At 33.0% G+C, this 13785-nt stretch overlaps 1 protein-coding gene across 1 annotated transcript; it reads left to right on the forward strand.

Annotated features, from left to right (window-relative positions):
• Positions 1–1281, forward strand: LOC114169368 (aspartic proteinase CDR1-like). The gene has a single exon (XM_028054507.1). The coding sequence runs from the start codon at positions 1–3 to the stop codon at positions 1279–1281; it is 1281 nt and encodes a 426-aa protein (XP_027910308.1).
• Positions 1282–13785: the final 12504 nt, after the last annotated feature.

The following is a 13785-nucleotide window of genomic DNA, read 5'->3' on the forward strand; positions in this document are numbered from 1 at the left end:
ATGACAATGGTTCCACGTTATTCATCTTTTCTTATTGTCTTGTTATTTCTTCACAACATTTCCTCCTCAAAAGCTCTTAAAACTGGATTTAGTGTGGAACTGATACACCGTGACTCACCAAAATCACCTTTCTATCGTCCCACGGAAACTCATTTCCAACGAGTTCAAAACGCCATTCTTCGTTCCATCCATCGTGCTAATTACTCTCGACTAGATTCTTCGCATGATGTTGAGACCACTGTAATTAGAAGTTCAGCAGGAGAATTCCTGATGAACTATTCAGTTGGAACTCCACCTTTCCAAATCCTTGGTCTGGTTGATACTGGTGCCAGCACCATTTGGATGCAATGTCAACCTTGTAAAAACTGTTACAAACAAAGCAGACCTATATTCGATCCTTCCATTTCAAGCACTTACAGCAGCATCCCTTGTGTTGCTGCTGAGTGTCTCTCTGCGGAAAATACTTTTTGCAGTTTTAACAATGGGAAACATTGCGCATATAGAGTCTCCTATGGTGATGGATCAGCTTCAGCAGGAGATTTCAGTTGGGACACCATTACTCTAACTTCAAGTAGTGAAAATCGTGATATAGCATTGCCCAAAATCGTGATTGGATGTGGACATAGCAACACTGGAATCTTTGGTGAGCAAAGCTCTGGCGTGGTTGGCCTTGGAAATGGACCTTTCTCACTTGCAACTCAGTTAAGACCTAAAACAGGTGGAATATTTTCGTATTGTTTCACGCCAATGTATGAAGGAGATGTAAAACCTAGCTTTCTCCATTTTGGAGATCGTGGTGAGGTTTCTGTTAAATCTGCAGTTCCAACCCCTTTAATCATAAACAGTGCATTGCCATTCAAGTACTTCTTGGAGATGGAAGCAATGAGTGTGGGAAGCAAGAGAATAGAGTTTCCGAGATATGGTGAAGAGGGAAACATCTTACTTGACTCAGGGACACCACTCACGTTTTTGCCATATGAGGTTTATTCAAGTTTGGAAGGAGAAATGGTAAATGCAGTGAATTTAGTGCGTACTGATAGCCCATCAAGAAATTTGAAGTTGTGCTACGAAATTACGTCTGGTCAACAATATCAAATACCAACGGTGTTTGCACATTTCAAAGGTGGTGCAGTTGTGGAATTGCATTCTATCAACACGTTTCTGAAGGTGAGTGAAACTAAGATATGTTTGGCTTTTTCAGTCCAAGTTCAACCGCCATCTTTGGGAATGTGGCACAACAAGACATCCTGGTTAGCTATAACACAGAACAGAACACAGTGACCTTTCTCAACACAGATTGTACCTCGGAGTTATAGTCCATTCAATGAAATAGAATAACATGTGATATCACTTTTCATCGTCTTCTGTCAATGAAGGATTAAGTTCTGCTCTAAAATTTTATTAAACATGCATATTTTATTATTTGCATATCAACTATATATGCATAGCTGTGAGTCCTTTGAGTACTTTTAAAAAAAAAATGATATTTGATTGAGTCATTTTGAATATAATAGTAGAAGAAATTGCTAAACTACCCACAAATAACTCCCTTGTAAATCCTTGAGTTGATTTTGGTTCTATGACCAAACTCCCTACACTTCCACACCTTTAATCAGATTTTTAATTCTCCTCCATAATCATTGAGTGGAAGTAAATAGAGTTAAAGTCTCCCTTTTCTAGCAATTTGATCTTAGATTTTTGTTTCATCACTAATTCTTCCTTGAAATTTACCATCTTAAGCCTACCGAAAAATATCATTCTCTCCAATTTCCTCTCGCAATGTATATTTCCTTTTGGTGTGTTTGGATGAGGCAATTCAAGAGGGTGATTCATTTATTTGGAGAATTTGAAATTCTTTACAATGAAATGTTGTGTTTGGATAGAGAAATTAAAAAGCATTTAAAATGCATTCATTTTTTTTTGAAGTATTTCAATTAGCTAAATTAGAAGAAATTCAAATACCCTCAAAATTTGAAATTCTTCTCACTCAATCTCAAACGGATCCGGTAAACCCGACAACCATGACAGGTTGGGCTGGCCAGACAATCTAGACGGATCGGACTGACCTAACGACACAAACGGGTCGAGCAGGCCCGACGACCTAGACAGACGGGTGACTTGATGACACATATGGGTCGGACGGGCTTGACAACTCAAATAGGTCGATCAAGGTTAGGGTGTGTTTAGATGAGTCAATTTAAGAGGGTAATTCATTTATTTGGAGAATTTGAATTTCTTCTAAGTAAAATGATTTGTTTGGATGAAGAAATTATAAGGGAATTGAAATTGAGTAATTTTAAGAAGGTATTTCAAATCACTAAAATAGTAGAATTGGAAATTCACTCAAAAAGGAAGAAATTGAAATTCCGCAATATTTAAGATTAGAGGTGTCAATTTGGCTCAGACGAACCAGATGACTGAGACGAGTCGGGCCAACCCGACGACATACACGGATCGGGCCGGCCTGACGCCTGACGATCAGAACAAACCCGACGATAAAGACGGGTCAGGCGGACCAACGATCAAGGTGGGTTGGGCAGGATTGACTATCAAAACAGGTCGAACAACTCAAATGGGTCAAAACCATGTCTTCTACAAAGAATTAAGAAGACCGCTTCACAGATAAATAATAAAAAACAAATACATGTGTTTTTGCTAATGTTGAGAATGGGATTTGAACCCACACCCTTTTGGACCAAAACCTTAATCTGGCACCTTAGACCAACTCAACCATCTCAACTTTGTATATAAATTAAATATATTAATTATAATAATACATAATATTTACAAATAAATTATTAATTTTGTTATATAAGGGTTGATAACTTTGATCTTTTTATTATATTAAGTTTGAGTTATAATTAATTTGAGTGTTTATAGAGTGTTTAAAGTGATTATTTTAGTTTTGATATGACTTTAGTATAGAGGATTTATTTTCCTAAGTTTTAACACTACAACAAATTTCCAGATTTGCAAGGAAATAATCCCTAACTGATCTCTCACCGATCCCTCACAAAACGATTTAGCAAAGGATTAGCGAGGAAACAACGAGGACACTAAACCTTAGCTAAACTATAGGCAGCTACTCAACAAGGAAACTACTCCCTAGCTAATCTCTAGCTAATCCTTAGCTAACTAGTTGTAACAAATCCATAGCTAATTTCTAGCAAACTAGTTGTAGCAAATCCCTAACAAACTACTTGTAGCAAATTCTTAGCTAATCTCTAGTAAACTATTTGTAGAAAATTCCTAGCCAATTCCTAGTAAACTATTTGTAGCAAATCCCTAACTAATCTCCAGCAAACTATTTGTAGCAAATCCCTCGCCAATCCCTAACAAAACGGTTGTAGCAAATCCTTAGTCAATTCTTAGCAAACTAATTGAAGCAAATTCCTAGCTACCCCTAGCAAATTATTTGCACAAACAAATCAACAAAAATCAGATTGCATATCTACAAATTAAAAACAAGCCTATGAAGAATCACATTCAGTTTTCGGCTCAATCTGTTAGAAAGATCCTAATTGATCATGTTCTTAATTTTCATATGACTGTTTATTGAGAAATTCATCCTAAAAATTGAAAGATTAATTAATAATACCTAAGTTAGGATTGTGGATGTACATGTCCTTGAGCAACCTGAACACTCTCGACGCGTATCTTTTTCTCTCTCGGAGACTCAACTTCTGTCTCATCTTCTGGCTCTGATGTGGGAGCGAATTGCTTCCTCTTCGAATGAGCCCTTCTGTTATGGAACCAGTTATACACATGCGTCTATCAAACATATTATTTAAAATACGAAAGAAATTCAATTGTAAAAATTTCAAATACAATACATCTCAATTTTTTAGAATTGTTGAAATGCATTGTCCAAATACAAAGTTAATTTTCTTTATAAATCCCTGCTTAAGTCTATGGTTGAATTCTTCTTTGTTCCAAATCTTTATATTCAATTTTAGCCTTTTTCAGCTTTTCTTTCAAAGCTACCATGCCATGCCCATTTGTTGTAAGCTATACTCTATTTTGTTTTCACTAATTCATTGATTCGCTTGTCCATCCGATTCGTTCTTAACAAGAGTGTTTACCGTGTGATAATCAGAGTTTCACAGTAAATTAGAATATGACGTTCTTAATAAAAGTGTAACGATGAAATAAGTATATATTTAATTTATGGACAAAACAAATTTTGAAAGTAATTTGGAATGAAAAGTATATTAGACCCTTTATTTCTAATTATATCATTTAATTTATCTTTAATTACACATTAATATTGTTTATTTATTTATAATTATGTAATTTAATTTATCTATAGTTACACAATAATTTTTATTTATTTATTTATAATTATGTCATTTGACTTATTTCTAATTAAGCATTGATGATGTTTATTAATTTATAATTATGTAATATAATTCATCTTTAGTTAGACTGATATTTTTTATTAAAAATATGGATTTCATAATTAGTTTAATCGATTAAAAATTTAATATAATCACTTAAAATAATGATGCTTGAAAAATTAGTTTCTTTTGTGTTATCGATTAAATAATCAACATAATCGATTGATATTTTTGTTTTTGTCATTGAGTTTAAGAACTGGGAAACTCTTATAACCTCAACGTATGCATTCAAAAGATTTGAAATAAATAATTTATTTACTTAAATACTTATTTTTATTTTCTAACTCATTATCATAAATATAATTATATTACTATAGTTGTATAAAAAAATTATTTACTATAATATAACAATTTAATGTTATTATTATTTATTATTATTCAATGTATATTAAAGTTAAAAAAATACAAAATTTATGTCAAATTTTAATTATTATTAGTTTAATATTTGTTAATAGTGTGATTTCATTCAAGTGTTGTACTTTAATTTTATTAGTGTATAAAAAAAGAAAATTTCATCGGAATTTAAAGAATGAGAGTAAATAAACATTTAATACATTTTTAAATTTGAATATCTATTTTCTTTCTGTAATTTTATAAAATACTTTTAAGTTTTATCAAATTTTTTCTTTAACATTTGCACATTTAATAACTGTTTTGGTACTCTACTTTGAAATGTATATAATTATAATATAATTGTTTTTTAAATATATGGTATTGAAAGAATGAAAAAATATCTTTTTTATATTGAATATTTGATAATATAATGTTTTCGTTGTAAATATTTAATTATTTTATAAAAATTAATTAATTGATATTGAAATACTAATAAATCATGTACAGGTATGAATATGGGCAAATTTAATTAGATTTTTTATACAAATTATTTTTTTAATAAAAAAATTCATTTTGTTATTCAAAACAGACACACATGATAGTAAAATCCAAAGAAATATAATTATATTTCAATATCATATAATAAAATAACCATAAAAAACTATCATTAAATATAAAAAATACCTGATGTGAAATAAATCATATCACAAAATAATCATAAAAAACTATCATTAAATATAAAAAATTATCACATAGAAAATAAATTAAAGTAGTTAAAATAATCTTCAAATTAAGTTATAAATAATAAAATATATAAATTTAATTTTAAATTTAATATAATAATATATAAATATAATTTTAAAATATATATAAAAAATAAAATGAGAAAAGGTTGGGACAATTATGACTACCTTCTATCATATGCAAGATTCGTCCCTGGCTACGATGCACAAATACGATACATGTATCAGATACGACTCGTATCCGATATGTAACATCCCATTTAAATAATAACATAATTAAATGAAATCTTACACCAGATAATATAAAAAAGCCAAGTTGCGGAGTATAAAGTCACTCCTTACAGTTATCCAAGGTACTTAAAAGGAAATACTAAAGCTCATTACAAAGCCTACAACCCAAAAGGAGTAAGAGATAGCCGATATTCGAAATAAAGCCTTGGGGGTAATACAATACACGGGCCTTAGCCCTAAAGAAAAGCCCAAATAAAACATGAAGTCCAGCCCAGGTAGACTGTGTAGCAGAATCATCTCTTCCCTGTTGACCTCGAGTACCTCTCGCATCTGCTCCCATCAATAAATTGATGATCATCGCAAAGGTAGAAGAACAACATACAAGGCAATCAAACAAGCAAAGGTAAGCTAGAGCCAAAAAGATTTTATCATGCAATCAGATATACTTTCACAGTCCAATATGCATACATCATCTAAGCATGTTATGACCTTCCAATCAATACACTAAGACTCGACTCGACTCATCCGGATACATATAACCTGGTCGGATTCAGCGGATGCTTGCACTTGTGGTGGATACCTCTGCTCACCCCCGAGCTATGTGTTACAAGTGTTACAATGAATCAATCCCCCACACACAAGGTTAGCCCTTAATGAGTTTCAAGCCTCCTGCTACTCTCACCACAAGAGTCAGTCCGCTCTAAGTGAGACTAACTGACTCTTTAGAGTCTCAGGATGCAATCCTTACCTTGAATCCTTACCAAATTATATAGATGGGGCACCACCATGGACACCCACTAACAGGGGCCATGGAATTACGTCCCGACCACTGAAGCACAACACTGAAATCTCACCTAGAAATTCCAAGGAATTACGTACTGACCACATACTATACATATTCAAACAAACAGTAATATTTATCATGCTTATAAATCTCATGTCAACCTTTATAATCCATCCTCATACATGCTCCATGATGAATCCATTCCAAATCATCCTTCCCAATTCATGAATATAGAAATGTAATTCATACCGACACCATGCCACTTTGATTACCAATCATCTCATACAAGTCACATGCCAAGGTCATGTTAAACTTATCAATCACATACCTTAAACCATTCTACTCATACCCATTCGCCCAATTCATGCTTTTAAAAGTAATTGAATCAATCCACAAGTTCAAGTTAAAGTAAGGAATTAAAATTCTGCAGCAATTCTCGCTTAAGCTAGACTGATCTCGCTTAAGCTAGACTGGTCTCGCTTAAGCTAGAAATTCTCGCTTAAGCTAGACTGATCTCGCTTAAGCTAGAAATTCTCGCTTAAGCGAGACTGATCTTGCTTAAGCTAAAATCCCTCGCTTAAGCTAAACTGACAGCTTTTTAATGATTTCAACATGTAAAAACACAAAATCCCAAACAAAAAAATTTAAGAAAACACAAGCACGTTGTATAAAACGTTGGCATCATATTTCATGCTTTAAAAGAGTAAACAAATCAATTATGGGAGCATACAAGCATTTAACAATTGTCAATCTCGCTCAAGCTAAGGAGCTCTCGCTCAGGCAACAAGGTCTCTCGCTCAAGTGAAAAACTTTCGCTTAAGCGAGATTGAAAACAGAGAGTACTTCGAGTTCTCGCTCAAGCTAGCTCATCTTGCTCAAGCGAGAGGCCTTCGCTCAGGCGAGCACTCGAAAATAAAAGGGTGCGAGTTACTGTCATTCTCGCTTAGGCAAGAGCTCCTCGCTTAGGCGAGAGCTTCCCGTTTGGGCGAGAAACAACTCGCTTAGGCGAGCATAACAGATCTCACCTGCTCTCACGCATGCAAAGCCAAAAATCCATCCAGAAACAATACACCGATTATTTTCACACCATCAAAAGCACATCAAATTATCAAGAGCACCCAACAGAAACAAAAAGACACATTATTTATAAAAGCATGAAAAATCCTAGCTTCCCTCACTTGGATAGATGCTAGTGGAAAGCACAGGCACCTACGACAACGAACCCAACAGCTTTAGGAGCATACTCAAGAGGTGGAGCAGAGAATGAGGTTGAGCTTACTTGAATCTGAATGAGCTTCGAGCCCTAGCAGAGCACTGTTTGAGGGGAAAAGAGGAGTAAGATGACTGATTTTTGCAAAATGGGCAGAACATGAGAGGGTTAGGCTGGTTTAGGGGTTTTGGGATGCCTTATGGGCCAGCCTTAGGCCCAACTGACTAAGAGAGGCCCTTAAATTTTAGGACAAAAATTAAAGTGGGTCTTACACGATACGTCGATACGTTTATTTTCAAAATAATAGGATACGATACGTGACAAATACGTAATATATGAATAGTGAAAAATGTACAATAATTTTCACAAATATAATAAATATATGATTGTTAATGTGTAAATCCAAAATTCCTAATTAGAGACCAACTATTTTGGTAGCCAACACTGGTAGCTAATGTTAGTGACCAATTTAAAAACCAATTCATAATTGAAATTATTTTAATTATCAATTTAGAGACCAATTATAATTTTTTGAAACTATTTTAGTTGTCAATTTAATCACTATAGTAACTAATCATTTTTTGTCACTACAATTGTTCACTATTTAAAGATTTTATTGTAGTGTACTACGACTTTATAAAGTAGATACTTTATCGATAAGTATTGTTAAAGTATCCTAAAGTATTAAACACGATACGTGTCAAATACAGATACGTAACCAAAGTTAAAGTATCAGTGCATCATAGTTCTCTGGATATGTGTAAGTATATCCCTTATTCAAAAATATAAAAATGAGACAAAATTTTTATATCAATTAACTTTAACTTTAATATGAGAACGAGAATAAATATAGAATATAGAGATGGGAATGAAATTATTTTATAAAAATAAATATGAGAGAGGGAAACCGTTACTTCGTTCTCATTCTTAAATGAAAGAAGCCCTTGACATATAAAAGAATTTGTCTCTTCCTGCAAGTCTCAATCCTTGTCCTGGACAATCTTATTCACTACTGGATTTCTGGTTTTCAAATGTATTCTGGTATCAGAGCGAGAAATCCCATGATACCTTTTGAATATCTGTGTAATTGAAGTGGTTTGTATAAGCTAGGATACCCTTTGTAGATCGGACATGTTAAGGCCAGTAGAGCCGACAGAACTATAAGTCCCAGATGATCTTCCTTTGTGGGTTGAGGAATACTTTGCATATGGAACCACTCTTTACACTTATGTTTTCTTGTACATGATAAAATTTTATGTTTTAAATCTGACAGAAACAATCAAACACTGCGCGTATTCTGGGTTATATTGCTTGTAGTGGGCATATAACTACGGAGTATATATTAAGAGGAGTGCTAACAGCACTTGGGTATAACAACCCCTTAGCTCGCAGTTGAGGTACACGAAGTCAGATCCCAAAAAAAAAAAAAAAAAAAAAAAGAGTTTTTGAGCCTTATGATTATTTATATTCTTTTATAAGTATTACTCTACAGTGTATTCCGTAGATTCCTGCCTTTTTATCTCCTACTACTGCTTTTCCGCTTTGCCTGCTTGCTACTGCTTTACTCCAGTTACACTGCTTTCTTATTTTTTTCTGTTTAAAATTTCTTTAATGGATAACATACAACCATTTTTAGGCCCAGACTACAAATCAGCTTTAACAGCTGTTGAAAAAATTACAAACTCTCCTCCTGTAGGTTATAAAAAGCCTACTTCAGAAGTAGACTCTGTACACACAGTCCTTATAGGACAAAATAACACTATAATAGCTCTTCTAGAAGAAGTTTCTAGAAAATTGAATCATATGATTGATTCTACTAAAAAGACGAACTTGTCCGAAGACTTAGATGGTCTTATAAAGCAAATATCAAAACTTTCCTTAGGAACACATACACCTATAAAAACAACTTTCAAAAATTCACAGAAATTTATCAAAGTTATAACTAAAAAAGATTCAAAAGCTGCAAGTACCAACGCAGCACCTTCTACAAACAATAATGATAGTTTATAATGATGACACAACCCCATACGTCTACACAAACACAAACTGATAATAATAACATGAATAGCACAACAAGTAGCACACAAACACAAAGATTCCCCGGAATCTCCAGAAGATTAAGAGAACACCAGACTAGAAGCCAAAATCTTATACAACACCCAGGAATCTTAGATAGATTCTTAAATAGACAAAGAACTACTAACATCAGAAGATTAGAAGATTTAGTAGATATACAACAAAATACAGACATAGGATCTAACTCAAGAATAGATTCTCTAAATCCTAGACAATTATACAACATAGGATGGCTAAGTTCTGAACGAACAAGCCTTTACCGATACAGGAGAATAGAAGATTTTCATCTCCCTGACAACACCTACGAGATAATCCCTCTGATATCTCCACAAACAGGAAGACAATTACAAAACCAACAAGGAAGATATGTCCACATGGGATTAATCACCATAGGAGTCAGATCCTTAGCCAGACATATGATCGGAGCCAGAGCTTTGATAGTTCTACACGATTCAAGATTCCAAAATAATGATTCACAAAGTGTAATAGGGATTTTAGAGGTAGACTTAAATCAACCCTTCTCCCTTATTTATCTTGCTCCAAATTTCACATTAACTTTACAAGATTTTATAAATCACATAAACTTAGAAGTACAAACAATAGGATTTGGACCCAATTGGATGGGTGAAAATCTACATTTAGATATAACCTTCATAGGAAGAATAAGCAACCATATTTCTTCCATGTATAGAATAAATACTAGACCATTAGAAGAAGCCATTAGTTCTCATGGTACACAATTCTTACCAGCCCAAGCCTTCACAAGAAGAAATGAAGGACATTTATGGCAAACACATTTACCCAGAGAAGAAAATAACTCAATTACAGCCCCTTCATCTGCCATTTTACACAACAGGTCTAGAGGACTTAGTCTAAGTTTTGTAGATTACACAAATATACCACAAATTGACTTAGAACAAGATAGGTTAGTCGAAAATAGGTACAGCACCTCAGCCATACCTGATAACGAACACATCTCCATGATGAATATAATACAATACGAAGAAGATGAAAATGATGAAATGACTGATGAAGAATGGAATCATCATCAGGCAATTATAGCCATGTATAGACAAGGATCTTTGAATCCTTCCACAAACACAAATATTGAAAACATTTATGACGAAACAGACGATATCATAAATAATTTTCTTGAAAACCTACATTTAGACAAAGAAGACAACTTTTCAGTAATATCAGAACCTTTGTCTACAATTGGCCTTGTCAATGAAAGTATAGGATCAGTAAACCCTAACAGTTATCAGTTAGATCATAGTGGTACACAAGATTATTCTACTGGGTTCATACCCAGAGAATCCCCAACAAGCGTTATTTTTACAGATAACCAATATACCACACAGGGAAAAAGACTCCCAATAGAACCAAACTTCCCATTACCAAATCTTTTATTAAATATAGGAGGAATTGACCCCCAGTTGTTACCAACATACATTGAACAATGGACTGCTACTGTAATCCGTGATTATGGTATCCATTATGAAAAAGAAGTCCAATCTTCACAAGAAATGATCGCCAAAGGTGAAACCTATTTAGGTGATATAGCTAGAGCATGTTGGGAATCTTTTAAACAAAAATACCCAACAGAATTAAATACATTAGTGATCGAACCTGGTCCCAATATTTATAACTTTTGTTCTCTAATACAAAGATTACTCACCTCCCAATCTGCAAATGATGGGAATACACTCAGACAACGAATTTATCTAGGACATCTAGAAAGGTTGTCTATAACATACTTTGGAAAGATTAAAGAATTTTTACAAGACTATCTCATGTATGCCTCCATAGCCGGATGCTTTCATGATATAAGTATTGGAGAAAAAATGTTTCTCAAACTTCCAGGAAAATTAGGTCAAAAAATTAGAGAATCTTGGAAAAACGATGAGGTAACCCCCATGTTAAATAACCTCTCAATAAGAATACAACACATTATGAAAATAATGGAAGACACCTGCACACATATTGCAATACAAAAACAGCTAAAAAATTCCGACTCTGGAATTTGTAAACAGATATACACTCCACAGCAATACCATCAAAACAGACCTAACAGAAAATATATTCCCAAAAGAAAACCTAAATATAACCAATCTTACAGTCAAAGATCCCAATCCTCTATACAAAAACCCTCAAATTCTAGAAAAACTTATACAGTAAGATCCTCAAATTCTAGAAAACCTACTCTAAACCCTGACAGGCACGTCAGAAAATTTAGAGAAAATAAAAATTACAAACAAGCATTAAAATGTTATGCTTGTAACCAAACTGGACATTTCTCAAGAGATTGTCCAAACATAGCAAATCTTTACACAAAAGAAGCAGAGCTAATCAAATCTTGCCACATGAATCTTCTTCCGATCGACGAAGATGTATCTACTGACTCTGAAATATTATCAGTAGTTAGTATAACAGAATTCAATGATGAAATTAATTTAGAAAAACAACCCAAAAATTATGATTTAATAAATGATTTCACAAATAATGAATTTATCCAACTTTACCCCAAAGAATACAATTTCGAATTAAATGACAAATATAACGAATTAGGTGAAATATTAGATGATTCTGGATATTATCTAATGAACATAACGGAAACAAATATTTGTCCTCATGCATTACAATATTTTTCAGGACCAACATCCATTCCCTGCCAGTATTGTGATAGATATTTTCATAAATCACAAAGGGCTCATTGTCCTTTATGTTACAAAAATTTTTGTATAAAATGTATCACAACACATTTAAAAGTACAAGAAATACCAATCTTTTTAGAACAAAAAGAAAATATAAAGGATAAAAACATAATTGATACTAGGACTTCAATTTTAGAAACCAGGGTAAATAACCTAGAAGAAAAAAATCCTTCGTCTAGAACAAATAATTCAAGATTCTGGATCAGGTAACATACAAAATAACATGATGGGAACAACAGAATGTATCCCATTAGTCTGTAATGAAAAACAACTAATATCTGTTAAAGTATTAGTAAAATTAAACTTCCCAAAACAAAACAAAAACCCTGCTAAGGAAGAAATCATACAGGCCCTCTTAGACACAGGATGCTCTGAGACAGTCGTCTGCAAAACAAAAGTACCTCCATATTTGATTACTAAAAGTAAACATATACAAAAAACAAGAACTATGTCTGGAATAGTAATGATAAATGATGAAGAAATAAACAATATTTCTCTTCAGTTTAGTACAAATTGTGACCTATTTGGCCAAAAAATACACCTTAAAACCATGCGTGTAGAAAATTTAGTCCCTTCAAAACAAAGCATGATTATTGGTTTAGATTTTATTTTAGGCTATAATAGAACTATCACTATAAACAAAGATTATGTCATTATTAGCGACAAAACACAAATGTCACCCATAATTAGCGGAGACAGCTATACAAAACCATCCCCTGATGAGTGTTCTTGTACAAACAATAAGTCCTCAGATAAATGTGACTGTATAAAAGAAGATTTAGAATCCATAGATTATTGTCTAGATGACACTATGGACTCTTTTTCATCCATAAAAATATCCAAAACAATTACTTTTGATAATATCCAACAAATTTTAGATAGGCTTAATAAAACTAGTATAATAGGAGAAGATCCCACAAAATTTTGGGATCGTGATCCCATTACTTGTAAATTAAATATAATTAACCCAGATTTAATTATAAAAACTAAAGATATACAGTTTAATAACTGGGAACAAGAAGAATGTCGAATGCATATTGATCACCTTCTGAAGTTGAAAGTAATAGCTCCAAGTGAAAGCCCTCACAGGAGTCCTGCTTTCATAGTAAATAAATCTTCTTAACAAAAAAGAGGTAAATCCAGAATGGTCTACAACTATAAACGTTTGAACGATAATACAGTTGAAGATGGATATACGATTCCATCTAAAGAAATTCTTATAAACTGAATTCAGAACTCAAAATGGTTTTCAAAATTCGATCTCAAGAGTGGATTTCATCAAGTTAAAATGGAACCA

Source organism: Vigna unguiculata, chromosome 11 (genome assembly GCF_004118075.2).
Source record: "Vigna unguiculata cultivar IT97K-499-35 chromosome 11, ASM411807v1, whole genome shotgun sequence".
NCBI lineage: Eukaryota > Viridiplantae > Streptophyta > Magnoliopsida > Fabales > Fabaceae > Vigna > Vigna unguiculata.